Source organism: Ischnura elegans, chromosome 1, assembly GCF_921293095.1.
Source record: "Ischnura elegans chromosome 1, ioIscEleg1.1, whole genome shotgun sequence".
Taxonomy (NCBI): Eukaryota; Metazoa; Arthropoda; class Insecta; order Odonata; family Coenagrionidae; genus Ischnura; species Ischnura elegans.
In genome coordinates this window covers 24,415,546-24,430,460 of record NC_060246.1, presented here as the reverse complement: position 1 = coordinate 24,430,460, position 14,915 = coordinate 24,415,546, and the positions used below count along the sequence as shown (strand labels likewise).

The following is a 14,915-nucleotide window of genomic DNA, read 5'->3' as shown; positions in this document are numbered from 1 at the left end:
AAATGCAGCGAACCGAAATTGTATACTGGATAAATTGTATACCTGATTGTAAAATTAGTCTGCATATTCGAGATCATTGGCGATTTGCAGGATAAATATTTTGTTTTGGAATGCCAACAAAACCTCTACCACCAGAAGGATTGTTAGGAATTCAGCTGGAAACTCAGTGAACCGAAATTGTACACTTGATTTTAGAAATTTCTTCGTAACTCTTACACGCAGCTCACCTCTCTAATTCGTTTGTGCGATGCATTTCCGAAATTGAATCCATCATTTGTAATGCCTCGTATTTCATTAGACTCTCATTTATTGGTGGCTTTAATTCCATTCGGACACATCACTTTGCGTCCGCTCACCTTTGGCGGAAATTCCGTCGTCGGCGTCGTCGCTCTTCTTCTCGGGCGTCGGCGGCGCCGTGACGTCCTCGCCCTCTCCCGTGGACACCTCCTTGGGGGAAACCATCTCGGTTTCCATCTCGGTGGACATCGTCATGGTGGCTTTCGTCTCTCCCGACGGTGCGCGTGCTCAAGCGAGTGTGTTTGTGTGTGTGTGCTGCTTGCCACTGGCGTCAGCCGTGCTCCGTGATGCTCGCGGGCGTCCAACTTTGTTTAACAAAGGTAAATGTGGGCTTAGTATATGTCCTCGTCGAGTGGTCTTCGTTTCCGTCGTGGGGTTTGCTCAGGGGTAGTGCTCTGCCGGGTTGGCCCGTGGTTTCAGCTGTTTGTTGGACTCGTGAGCCTCACTCGGATCCATACGTGCCCGTTTCGTCTTCTGCATCGTCTGCATGTGTTTTTATATGGACATCATCGACCGCTATCTCACATTATTAAGTATCCGCCGAGATAAGAACACTTCCCTCGGGACGAATGGCGCGCACCTATACCTCCTGCTGCTGCGGTTGCAGGGCGGGAGGCGGGCCACCGACGATTTCGACGGTTTTTCCGCGAATGACTCTCGTGTTTCCTTGAACAGGGTTGGCAAGTGAAACGAAACGAAAGTCAAAACGAGTAAAATTTCAATAGTTTCGTTCCAGGGAGCGAAATGTAGAAACGAAACGAAATGGATTTTAACCCGGGGAGCTTAAGTCAGGGTCGAAACGAAATCGGAGTCAAAACTACTTCGGGTCGAAACTAAACTAAAACTCTGGGACGAAACGGAGCTGCCGCAGACTACGCGCGGCGTAAAACTTCGAGTTTTATTTTGCTTGATGCAAACGGTCGTAGTTGATTTTTTTGGATGAACACTCTAAAACGTTTGATTTAATGCAACGTAAATATCTCGAGGTAACTCGGTTATCCTATAATCGTGCATGAACACAAAATTTCCACGAAAAACAGAGTCCTCCAATTTGTAACGTATCAACGATAATTATCGCATGACAGCGAAGAAATTAAGCTATAAGTAATGTAAAATAGACGTGGCACTAAATAAATTATATCTTATACCCAATTCACTTGCTAAAATATTCACTTTCCAACGTCCGTCGAGCACGGAAATCCCCGTGGCCTGCAGCAAGCTCCGAACTGTGCCGCACGTTCGAAAAATCGATCTTAATTTCGGCGTCGCAGGTGGTCGCAGCTGTCCTTCTGGTAGCACACTCTATATGTTTTGTTGTATAAGCGGTGTAAATATCTCGAGGTAACTCGGTGATCCTTTTTTTATAATCCTACACGAACACAAAATTTCGACGAAAAACAGGGTCCGCCATTTTGTATCGTATCGGCCACAAATAATGCAACAGAGTCGTGAAAGTTGCCAAGAATTAACAACAATAAACCGCATAATAACATTGCAAATTTTAATTTCTATTTAATTACTACAGAAGGTGTGGCATTAGTTTTAACATGCTGAAATTCCAAAAAAAATTCAATGAGGGCTTTTTTGCGAAATTTGTTCAACTTTGAGGCCAAGTAATTTGTTTAAAAAATTTACCTATGAAAAACGGTTTTCGTCAAAACATTTACTAAAGTATTGATAACAACTGTGCAAAGTTTCAATTTCCGCACTCAAAAAAATTGATTTTGAGGTTTTGTCCAGCTTTTTTCGATTTCAGCCCACTGTGCGGCGGCGTGGGGAAAGGCTGTGATCGGAAAACTCTTTCGTCAAAACGGCTGATTTTTTTACATTATTATCTACAGAGGCACGGCTGAGGTTTATGTTTTGGGCTCAAGTTTTTACACTCGAGCAGAACGCGTGGCTCCGGGTGGAACGTTATTTTTTGCGACGTACCACTCTCTGAAAACTCACTCTTTTGATATTTTAAGATTATTTACAGGATAGTTCTGTATCAAAATTTTCATCTATCTCAAACATGAAAACTTTATCCCACAATTTTTCTGGGACTAGAGTGTTTTTATTCGAGAAATAAGTGAATGTTGTCATGGGTTCACTATAATTACCCTGAACATTTCAATGTGAAGATTGCATAAGTTTCTTTACACTAATGTTCATCCGAAGAATATCGCAAAACATCCATGATTATCTTCACTACGGCGTAATTCCAATCAGTATCGGCCACCGAATCACGAAAATTACGAAAAATAATGGGAATATGACCTGCAGACCTGTTTAGTGCCACTTAAAAATTTAACTCATCTAAACGAAAATACCAGACTTCTGCGCATGACCCACGAAATTCCAATCGTTCTTCACGTACGCGCTCATTGGAGCATGTATTTCACAGAAGCGACTCCAATTCTCTCAGGTGGTCCCTGGAACAAGCTGCTTTTTCTTTGGCAACCGCTCTTTTTTAAGGCCACGGGATGTTCATATTTCCATGGAGTTCCCTTCTACTCTCGTTCACTTTTTCCCTGGGAATTTGCGTTTTGGTGACATGGGGAGGAGTAGTTTCTAGCGGATACTGATAGCGTAGTTCGTACTCATCAGCGAAAGCTCAACCATCAAGCCATCACCAAGGCCGTAGCAAGGAAACATTTCGGGGGAGGGGGTACTCACAAGAAGAGGGGGACTACGTTTCTCGGGGAGTTTATTTGGGGGTGGTACACTTGAGACTATCTCTCTTGCATTTCGGGGGTTTTTGAACCCCTATGTCTCCCTATATCTATGATGGGTTGCATCAGTGGCGTAGCCAGGAATTTCGTTTGGGGGGTCCAAAACCAGGGGGGGAAATATTTGAAAAATGGCTTATTAAGTAATGGGTTTTAAACTACTTTGAACACTTTTCACAATAGGAAAAACTTCATTTGTTAAATCAATACTTTGTAAATTCATGATTTTTCAATATTTTGTTTTCTTTTATGAAGGAAATCAATTGTGTTTTATATTTCGGGGTGGGGGTCCGGACCCCCCGGATCCCCTCTGACTACGCCAATGTGTTGCATATCTCCATGCTACCCACTATTACTCCTCTCTCCCTTCCCCGCTGAAAAATATTTTGGGAATCCCTAATTGCCTATCTGGGACTGCGAAATTGATAATTCCCTCCGCTACTTTCTGGCAGACATCATTACGCACGCCGCTTCTGCGAACATTGAGGATATCATGCGTTTCTTCAGCTTTACGTTTTTCTTAGAACGCCCGTGCTTGGTCACGCGCCTCCGTGTTGTTTATCATAAACATTGATTATTTTCTCCTTCCCAAATCAGAGAATTGACACTATTAACTCTCTGGTTGAAATTTCCTAGGATGTTTCGCATATCTTTCTGTTAAACACAAGCTCACGTAACCTTTAGGAAATTTTCTGGCGCTAAATTTTCGGGTGACTCAAAACCATGAACGACTTCAACCAATAATGTTTTGCATTTAAGTGTCAACAAAGCTTCCACTGTCTCTTTCAGAATTATAGATACCCGAGTTCGAAGGGCTGTAATGAAGTTACAGCCGATTCGATTACAACTTAATAATCAAGATAATGGTAATTATAATATGCAATGTATTTTTGCAATAAAATATCGAATTAGTTTTTTGAAGGCATTTTGAAGAGAAAAACTAACGATTTTTCGAAACTTCCCCCGCGATCATAAAGTTTGCGCCTGCATAAAACCGAAGCTAATCTTTAAGTGAATTGTAATTTAATACCAATGGTTGATTTAACTTTTATGCGTTATATTCCAAAATTTATTATGAGAACAAAATTTATTGTTAACTTCGTGAAATATCTTTTCATCGGAAACTAGAAATCGGAAAAACGTAAGCGTTGTACGCATAGTAGGTGAGATGGTGGAGTTCTGCAGGATATTCAGCAAACCAATTTTGAGAGCCATTCTTGGTTTAAACAAAAAAATCTGCGGTAAGCCTGAATCTCACGATTATTTTTTCCGCCCCTCAGAGTGATAGCCAAGGGCGTAGCTATATGCCTATAGGTATTAAGGCTAGAGAGGTGGGGGGGGGGGGGGGGGTTAAGACGCAATAAATACTGGGGGCCTGAGGGGTATGGAATACTCGCCAGGGTAAACGGGAGGTGCGGGGGCCCTTTCCCAGATAAATTTTATGATAAATTGTCCAAAATGGTGATTTTTCCGGCTTTCTGAGGGATATTTCATTAATCCTTACAATATTCAATAAGTAATGTTAATCCAATTAAATAAAATGGATTTAACTTAAAAATTTCTCTGAGCTCTGGGGGGGGGGAGGGAAGGTTTATCCCCCAAAACCCCCCCTCGCTGCACCTCTGGCTCCAGCGGTAGGTTTTCAGTAACCCAAAGAGTGTTCGCTCGACCCATCATTTTCTGAATCACACGGTCATTCTCATCGTTCCTATTTCACTTTGCTCATTTCTTCACTTTCCGTTTTTACAACTGGCATTCCATTAAAAGCCTAACCTAGTGTTATGATCGCTCTTAGCGGCCGTGCGTTCTGATTGGCTGAAGCCATCACGGGAGAAGGGAGGTGCAGAGCGATGGAAAAGGGGATGGGATAACTATCCCTGCGGAGTCATCTAAATCTACGTAAAACCCCGCAAGCCGCCTCAATGTGTGTTAGTAGGACAGCACCCGTTAACAAATAAAAAATCGCGGAAAATGATCGTGTGAAACTGTCATTTATCCGCCACTTATCGCTGAAGCTATTAGAATTAAGCGTCAGGGTGCGTCGACGGCTAGGTCATTCTGCATTACTACTCATTGTCAGTCATTTTATTCAAATTGTACATTAAAATGATCATTACTGCACAACTCTATTTGCATAAAATAGACAGGAACTTTTAAATTTTACAAAAACAGACCTATATGCTTGATAAACAAAATTATACCATTCAAATTAGTAGGGTGGTCTCCTAGGAGGGATTCAAGGTCTCCGCCTATATTGAACCGTATCTGCGCGTCACGGATATGTCATATATTTAAAGGGCACCTACACCCATCACAATTAGGAGCTTGCTGCTCTTCAAGGAAGAGAAATGTATGAGTCAAAGGGCAGTGCCCTATCCTCAGCCGTGTAATTACTACTTCCTCCCTTCGATTTTTCCTGGCGGAGGAGGGCTAAGCTGACGTTGTTGCCTTGATGCTGACGCTATTGCTCGGAAGGGATGGAAAAATTGATCGTGTGATTCAAGCGTTACCCCTAAATGTCATGCATCCGTTTTCATCAATTATTACTCCTTCACCTTATGTGACGCGGAGGTTTCCCTTCAGCCCCTTAAAGGCGTCAGTTGGCTAACATTCTTCTTATCTTGTTTCCCCTCCTCGACATTCAAGTTTCACCCTATACATCACTACGTCTCCTGCTGGGACGTTTCAATTGCTTGTTCCCGGTTGAATTATCAGAGAACACGACATTATCTGCATACATATATAAGAGAGGATGTCTGTTTGTCTGTCCGCTATGCGTCTCCATACGAATGCACGGATTGTGACCAAAATTAGTACATAAGTGCATCTAATGATTTCAAACCCCGTAGTGCTACTTTCAGCTGCGTCCGATGCGTCCTTTGCGTTGTTTTCTCATTATTATTTGTTACGTTACGTCAAGCAACTTATGTGATTGGACATCCTGACGGATAGGCACACCTCTTTTCTCGAAAATTATACATAACTCATAGGATACTGCACTTACCTATTAATCCTCTTGGTAAAAACCTTTTTGCTGGGATATAGTTCACACTACGTTTTTGGTGTATACACGTTTGGACATATATAGCGATCAATGTTTTGGAGCGGAGTATAAGCTGATCCCTTGCGCGTCGTACGTAAATCGTTCATTCCATTGTTTGATGTTCAGCGTGTCTAAAAATCCTCCTATGTGACCATGAATTTCAAGTTTTCCACTTCTCTTGGTACTGTCTTTCCCGAGCAATGCCGGGTGGTCAGCTAGTTCATTAATGAAAACGAGATTTTAAGAACAAAGAGTGACAGTGGACAAGAGGTATCTGAGATTTATGACTAAAAATGTGGCTTAATAGTTCCAGCGAAAGGGATGAGGGTAGAGGCGATATAGTTATGCGCGTGCGGAATAAGCAATAGAGCGTGGAAATTTTTCTATATTGATGATAATTACCCAGTGGTTCGGGAGGAAAGGAAATCACGCACCTACAATCTATTTTAGTGAAAGGAGAAGGAATTTTAGTGAACTGGAAAATGAAAGGGCAAAACACACTTTACGGCTAATGGCTGGACTACATTTTAAACTTATTTTTCATGTATGATCATCTCATAAAAACCTCTTTATACCGCTGAAATGTGTTTAAGTGGTGACTAATATTCTTCTGATTTGAATATCTTTCACGCTAGTACATAGAAGAGAACTTTCCCTTGAAGTGTGGACGAAGAGATTAATTAATCATCATCCTTAACATAGCATTGACAGTTATGGCCAACTCAATCGCGATTTTTTTTAACGGAAATGAAAGGTTACATGCTTCCTTGCCTTTCTCCCGGGTATCAACCGCGCCGTGACGGACAAGTTTTGCACTTTCCATCGGGGTAGGTCTTGCCCGGTTGGCTAGTCGGCAATCGCCGAGGGCCCCGAACTCAGGGGGGCCCCACAACACTCCCGTCAATCGTGAAGCATGTAGGAAAGGTGTAATGAAGAAAGGGATTACATGAACCAAAGTTTTCTTTTGCAATTATAAAATTCTAAGTTTTCATTAGTTGCTTTACACTGCACGCGTACTCAATGTAAGGTGATAATATAAAATAAAAGTGTCAGAAGATAAAAAAGAGAACCTGATGCCTTGTTAAAAGGGTTATTCGAAAAGGTTATTTTAGAGATTTTTTTTTTATTTCAGCGCAGTGTCAAGGAAAAATTTCACTAACTAATGGATAATAATGTAATACATTTTTTAAATTCTCATTTTTCATTGTGTTTTTCTGACGAAGTTGCTATTTTTCATTAATTTTATCCAATTTCAAAGATCCAGAATAGCATAAAAATCCATTTCCGTGCATGCAATTTCCTAAACTTTTCCGGGAGAGGATCTTCGAATTCCCCGGTAAGGAGGGGGGGGGAGAGAGAATCACCCCAGACCAGTGGCTGCGTAAGGCTGAACTCAAGGGAAGAAATGCTCACGCTTCTGGCATAGAGTACCCATGTTATGTTGCTTCTCCTTAATAGTATGATTAATAAGAATAAATATTAAATTTTAAATTGATAAATGGGATGATGTGGAAGTCAAGTGTCCGAACAGCAACTATACCGAATTCGATTCCAGAGAAAATAAATAGCGAAAAGTGAACTTTAACTGTACATGCATAGGAATATAGTGTTTGGTGCGCAAAATAAAAAATCACTACGTTTACGATTTTATTAATCCTCTTCCATTTTAGTCATCTACCTTGTGCTGAGAAGGCTAGAGGCCTTGTGAAGAGAAGACCTTCGTCTTATTTTTTCGGTTCGTATTGAAAGTATTGAAAATTCGCGAAATTGGGTGATCAAGTTGGGGCTCTGTAGGAATTAATCTGGACGATGCTATACTGAACTAGAATTGTGTCATGTGAGATGGGTTAATAGTTTGGAAAAAGATAATTGGATGTACCAACAGCTACGGAAACTTCCCGAAATGTAAAACCACAAAGTGATATGGGACTGGAATTCGGTTACAGGGGGAATAAAACGAGAACTGAAGTATGACCAAGGAAGGAGGCAAAAACATGAACGATTTATGGTCGTATAATTGACTACTGCTGAATACACCACCACCTTACTCCATATTATTTCAATTTTTTACAGATTTATGAGCGTTTTTCTTCTTTTATGCATGTGAGGAATCGATGCATAATAATTATTAGTTTTTGTTGAAAAGTCCTTTATTATATACCTAATCCACGTCATTTTTTCATTCCGTAAGGGAAAATTTGCACTCCTTACTGATATTGCTTCCAAACAAAGAAATGTTTAACTGAAATCTCCTAAGGTTTCACTTTCTCGTAAAACGTGAAAACTTAAGAGATTTCAGTTAAAAATTTCTTTCTTTCGTTGTCATAACCACACTGATGAGCGATTCTTTCCGTCGAAGATTGGGTCTCTCTGAACGATTCAATGAATCAGAAATTTCATGACGTCACTAACTCATGAAAAGTGGACGGCAACATTTCTTTCATTTTTAAGTTGCGAGAAAATGGCGGAATCAGGAAGACTTTTTTCGTTATATCTTGTCTTTCTCATTCATCTACCGAATTATTTTATGAAACTGCGATTTCGGGTCAGAGTGAGCGACGACCCAATCCATATTGTCGTCCATTCTACTCTCGTATTTACTCTTTCACAACATATATTTGTGCGTCACCTGTTCTCCGTCGCGCCGCGGCTATCGTTCAAGTGCAAACGTCATGCATAAAAATTCTGAATACAAGTGTTATCGGATAATATTTACTCAGACCGTGTTATCATCAAACTATAAGAGGCTCATTAATCACCTTGATTTTATAATTCAAATCTCACGATTCGACGAAATCTTTTGATAAAAAATTATCCAACCCTTTTGCTTTTCCATTGCTTTTTTTCCTGGGGTTCGGCAACCATCTGATTACACACAGGCACTTGATAAATTCACGTATGCATGAAAAATCCGCGAAAATCCCCTTGAACGACGGAATAACAAGGATGAAAGCTTACTGATACCCATATCAAAGATACCGTGCTGTTATGATTACAGAGAAACTTTCTGATCTGTTGCGATTCGTGCTTACTTGAATTGAAACTAATGAATGCATTACCTGACCCTCGGTAAGTGAAACGCTTCTAATTTATCCTCCAGATGAAGTTTTTAATTGAAATTGGACAAAATGTTTCTACACAGGCGTTCTTGGGGAATTCAAATACTGCGGCAGAACGCAGTTTTATTCAGAAGTCGGAGAAAATGTAGCGTTATTGTTTTTTAATTATGCTAATATTATTTAAGCCCGAAAATCTAGCAATATTGTTTTTAATTATGCTAATATTATTTAAGCCCTTGAAATTTTACATCAGTTAATTTCATGACATATCAATAACATTGTGTTGTTGTAATTACCAAAAATAATAGCTTTATTTTAGATGCGAAAACACGTTTCCTGGGCACACGAGCTGATGGTCGAGATTTCATCATTCACGTTGCTAATTGCGTCATTGACGGCCCTTAGGTTGCAATGGTAATACATTCGAAAATCGTCATCAGCATATAAATATATCCTTACCGTGAGCAATACAGTTTGGAAGATCGTAAACGTGGAGGGAAAACAACATTGGACCAGAGGGAACCAATTAAGGGAGTGACAGGGATAATGTACTTTTTTCATGTTTGTTAGAGGTAATACGTGATTTACGCGGTCGAAAGCTTTGTTGAAACAAAAAAAAACAAGATTGTTACCGTTTTTCGGTCAATAGCGTAATTTATGTTCTCAATAACTTTAATGAAAGTTGACTACGTTGAGAAGTTCTTATGGAAACGAGCTTGAAAAGGCAGTTTGTTCAGAATAAGGTATCTACTCTACAACGTTTTGCTATAAAATATTCTCAAGACATTTTGAAGCCACCCAAAGTAAGAAAATTGATCAGATAGCGGATGAAGAAGGGTTTTTAATTCTTTTGTTTGGAAAAATTGTGGAGGTCTTCTAGGAATATGCCGGTCATTAACTAAGTAATTTAAGAATAGCCGGAAGGACAGCTAAATATGATGTTTTTCGTTAATTCATGGAAATATCGTCAAAACCACCTGAGTTGAGAGATGGGAGTCGTCTCGGGAAATAGAGAAATTAATTAATGCGCATTGATAAAGCGTTTGAAGTACGGAATGTACCTTCATTGAGTTATAGTTGTTCACGCCCCCAAATTCGCGTGCTAAGTCCTCATTCGAAGGTCCATTAAAAATCCATTAAAAATTAAAAATAGAAAAAACACTAATGCTACTGACTCAGATGAATGAGGTCGAGTTTTTACAGTGTTTCCTCAAATTATGGAAAATAAAAAGATTGACTTCACCGGGACTCGAACCCAGGGAGCACTTGGCAAAAGTGAAAAACTGCGAGCCCCAAAGCACTCGTCTCCACCGATCACTGATTTAATGTTTGCTCGATGAAACTAATGACTCCCGGAGTATGATATTGGCAAAAGAAATTAAAGAGGATACTGACATGTAGAACTATGCTCATCTCACGGCCTTGTGGTAACCAATTCCTGGTTCAACCGCCATCCTCACCTATACTACTATTTTTTCACACATAGGTACTTGTTTATCTTCTTTGACATTTCACAAATAGTGTATATTGTATATCTTTTGTATTGTAAAGGTTTATCTACCATTTTTTAAAATATGTTTGCACTAGCGTGCTGCGCCCGCTCCCAGCGGGCTTCCTCCGCTCTTTCCAATGCAGGTCCACAGAGGGATAGGCGCGTTTCTAATTTTAAAATGTAGAAAAAAAGGCAGGGTCATATGTACAAATTTAATTGGAATGTTCATGTACCAATTGAGGTCAGAGGACCTCCTTAAACACAACATTGGAAGTAATTACACTATCCTCTGTTAAACGCACATGATGACTCATACTTACGTATCAACAGGAGTCTTGAATGTGGAATCAGCCGCATTTTGATAAAGGTTATTTAAAGAATGCGAGATATTGTTGCAAATGAACAAATGTATCAGCTTGTGCGCCCTTAACGTCAGGAATATTTACAGGTTTTTTTGTTTTTTTTTGTTTTTTATGTTTTTTTATTATTATTTAAAAACCAATTTTAGGAAACAATAGCAATATTTAGGAAGTAAGACATGCCGTCGCATTTTCTCCGATAAATTCTGTGCATTTTGGTACCTCATTTGTAGAGTTTGGTGGCGAAATATAAAGCAATATTTTTGAAGGAATAATATGAGGAAGTGACTCCACACCAAAATATGTCCAACATTATTTTTTACCGCTAGCAATTATTTTGAATGAGGATAGTAGCATTTTAAAGCGCCATTAACACCTTCGACATAATACTTTGTCAACCTGTTCCCCTAAAAGCATTGTAGTTTCGTTTTGCTGTTATACAAGAATGCATTTCTATAAATTTTGATTCCTCATTTTGGGAATGATCGCGCATTGACCATTTTTTAGCTCTTGAATGCTTTTCTTTCCTCTCTCTGTTTCTACTTCACTCGATCTAAAATCGTACGCCAAAGATCACTTTGAATGCTATTCATTTTTTGTAGAAAAAATTTCAATTGATTATGTAATCTCTTGGATCAGTATCGAAATCGCCAAGGTCCTTGCCGGATACATGTCGGATATGTTCGCCATTTTGCGATCTGTGGGACTCACCGGGTCCTTCGATACGGAGAAATTTTTTCTCTCGTCGAGAAATCTCTTATCTGGTATGTTTTCAATCATGCTTCTGTCAATTGTAAGAATTATTTATTGATGTTTTTCGCTCTAATTTTTATTGATGGTTGAACTTATGATCTATTTTCAATTCATTGCAGTCAATTGCTAAACACACAAACAAATTATACCGTATTTTCGGCCATGACAGCGAATTCTCGAAAAGCTTACTATGAATTTGAATTAATCCTAATTTAATACGAGTTTCGTAATTAAGCACTTTTTTATTAGACCGAGAGCAGTTAAAACGAAATTCTGGATTAAATTATTCCACAGCTTTTATAGAGAAATTCTTTGTTACTATTGATACTTCAAAATTATCTTAAAACAAGATTCTATTTATCCCGTAAGTCTTGGATTTTTTAAAATTTCATCCAAAGACTTGAAGATGCTCTAGCATTTGCCCTCTCACTATCTTTTAAAGTGCTCTTCAGAAAACGTTTCATCGTTGAAAAAGTTTTTGGTGGCATACATTATAAAAAATATCATAAGTACTCACCGTTTTTTGTCTTCGGTGGGCTGGAAAATATTATTTAAATCCAAGGAAAAACGGGTGATTGTGTTCTTTGGTTAAAATTTCAGCATTGAATGAGAGTAATTAATGATCCGATCGTAATTTTTCTCTGCGCTATATCACAAAAAAAGTCATTATCAGGATGCTTTCAATGCGAAACATTTTCATATTGGTCAATTAATGACGAAGAAAAATCCTCGGTATGATTTTAATTGGAAAGAAATACCCTGAGCTGCATTAGTGAGTGTTGTATTGATTTTTTTAAAGTTAGTGACAACTTTCCCATGGTGCTATGAATTAGGTTTGGTATGACCTCTACTGTCGAAGAAAACCTGATGTTTGGCATTAATCATCCTTAGGGTATAATTTTTTTTAGTCATGCATCATTTTTTCGAAGCAATTTCATGATTCTAGTGACAGATGGGTGTGAGCGATTTTCATCAACCTGGGGGCAATAGAAGTGCTCTACGGTGATATTTTTCTGGTTTATTGGACATGAATTCCTTTCAAATGCGATTCCATCAAAATAGTAAGCATTCCTGAATGAAATAAGAGCGTATAGAGCACGAGAAAAATCTTTTCAATGTTAGTCACTGTAAGAAAAATGGCAGAGCATCAAATGATAATTTGGCATGTTACATGATCGATGAAAACTGTTTTCTGTGAAGGAATGAATGATAATGCAGCAGATGACATAGCAATTTCGTCTGAGTAGCGAGATATGTCGAGGATGTTGACCTCCATTGAAGAGATTATATAGATGTTCAACTATGAGATGAGTGAAAATGAAACCGAAATAATGGTTTGTGGATAAGGTCAACATGAGATTAATGCAGAGAAAATTTGGGACGCGTGGAAAAATTTGGTTCCGTGCGAGCAGTAGTATCAACAGTGATGTAACTTATAGATAAAGAGATATTTGAGCAGAAGCGAAGTCTGTCATGGTAGTCGATGATCGCACATGGAATAAGAGATGTGCGTTATTCAACCCTAGTGGAAGGATTATTAGAGATTGGTTGGCCTGAACCCTCATCGGTAAATACGTGTAATTTATATGATGTGCACACGTCGTACTACAGTCACTTGAATGTAAGAAAATTTCTGAGAAACTTCTGTGAATATTCCTTAAAATATGCCCGGGTGGAAAGTAAAATGAATCAAGACTTGTTGCTCTTCGTCTGGATTGCTCGAGTGCGAAAACCGCAGGGCTTAGGACGTGATTTTTGGTGTCCGTTGATACCATTGCTTTTAAATTTACAAGATGAGTGAGATAGGCCAGTGAATACATTCAATGGTTTTCGGCTCAACTTTGGGGAAATTAATACACGAAAATGAGAAGGAGACTTCGTTGCTTTCCACATATTTATTTCGTCCGTACGACATGTATCGACCATAGAGGTCATTATCAAGTACTTTATAATGACCTCTATGGTTGAAACATGTCGTACGGACGAAATAAATCTGTGGAAAGCAACGAAGTCTCCTTTTAATATAAGACACGGTCTCAGGCGTTACTTTGTGGAATTGCTTCATGTTGAATGAAATAAAATAACTATGTTTTATTCCACACTTTATTACCTGATGATAACACTAAGTGTTGAAACCGGTCGTACGATTTAAAATAAAGTGTGGAATAAAACATAGTTATTTTATTTCATTCAAGTCTCCTTTTCATTTTCGTAGGCCAGTGAAGGTTATGGAATGCAAAAATTAAATGCGCAGCTTCCATGCGAATATTTTAAACGGGCGGAAACTTGAGAAATAAATTAAAATCTGGCAGGTATTAGGAAATGTGAATGCATACGTAATTTTTTCGTGTGGTTTAAAGAAATGACTGGGGGAAACCTAAGTGGTCAGGTAGGCCGCATTAACCATTTATTGGCCAAGGTATCTCGTGCGGTGCACCATTCAACTTGGCTAGCATATGAGATCTCCACGTATTTCTTTTCTCTTCGAGTGATTTATCCCCGAAGAAACAAATGTTATAAATTCATGGTGAACTGCCGCCATCTCTAGAAGTTTTCCCGAACTACGTTGATGCTTCATGAATTTCAACATGGTAGCGAGCAGATCATTACCTAGTGATTCATTGGTAAGTTTGTCTGTAATTTATTGTTTATGACAATGGGGAAGCCCATTCCATTCTGCCTAATGTGTATTTTTGAGACACTCGGGAAATTCTTTTTCACCTATGCAAATTAATTATTTGTTTGAATTTGTTTTTGCAAACGTTTTTTAAACAAATACGTACATTCCTTAGTATTGTTTGGGGATTGATAACAAAATATTTTGACACTCCTGTACCCGATGATGACGTATCAGTACCGTATACGTATACGCATTGTACCCAATTTAAAAAAGCTGACGCGTATATTTAGCAAGATCTTTTCTTTATTAATACCCGTAACGTGTTCCACAACATCTCGTCGAACACCGTTGAATCTAAACTTGATGTGCTTAAATGCAAAAAAAAAATATTTTCGCCAAAAAATAGGGTAGTTTCCTTCATCAAAGAAAACGAAAGGCATTGATTGCGATTCGTTACCCACCTTTAGTGTATTCATAACACACAAATTATTTGGTTTTTGAAATACCGGTTTAGACGAATGGCAAGGGTCAAATTTTATCCTCATTTTAAAAGGGCCAGATTGGCGCCCATGCGATTCCAC

The 14,915-nt window shown here is 38.9% G+C and overlaps 1 protein-coding gene across 1 annotated transcript in view; it reads right to left on the bottom strand.

The window, feature by feature from the left end:
* LOC124157316 (solute carrier family 15 member 2-like) overlaps positions 1–773 on the bottom strand; it is a 53,716-nt gene extending 52,943 nt beyond the window's left edge. Inside the window, exon 1 of the mRNA XM_046531944.1 lies at positions 357–773. Within this exon, the coding sequence (XP_046387900.1) occupies positions 357–492 (136 nt within the window). The 5' untranslated portion in view covers positions 493–773. The remainder of the gene's footprint in view (positions 1–356) is intronic.
* Positions 774–14,915: the final 14,142 nt, after the last annotated feature.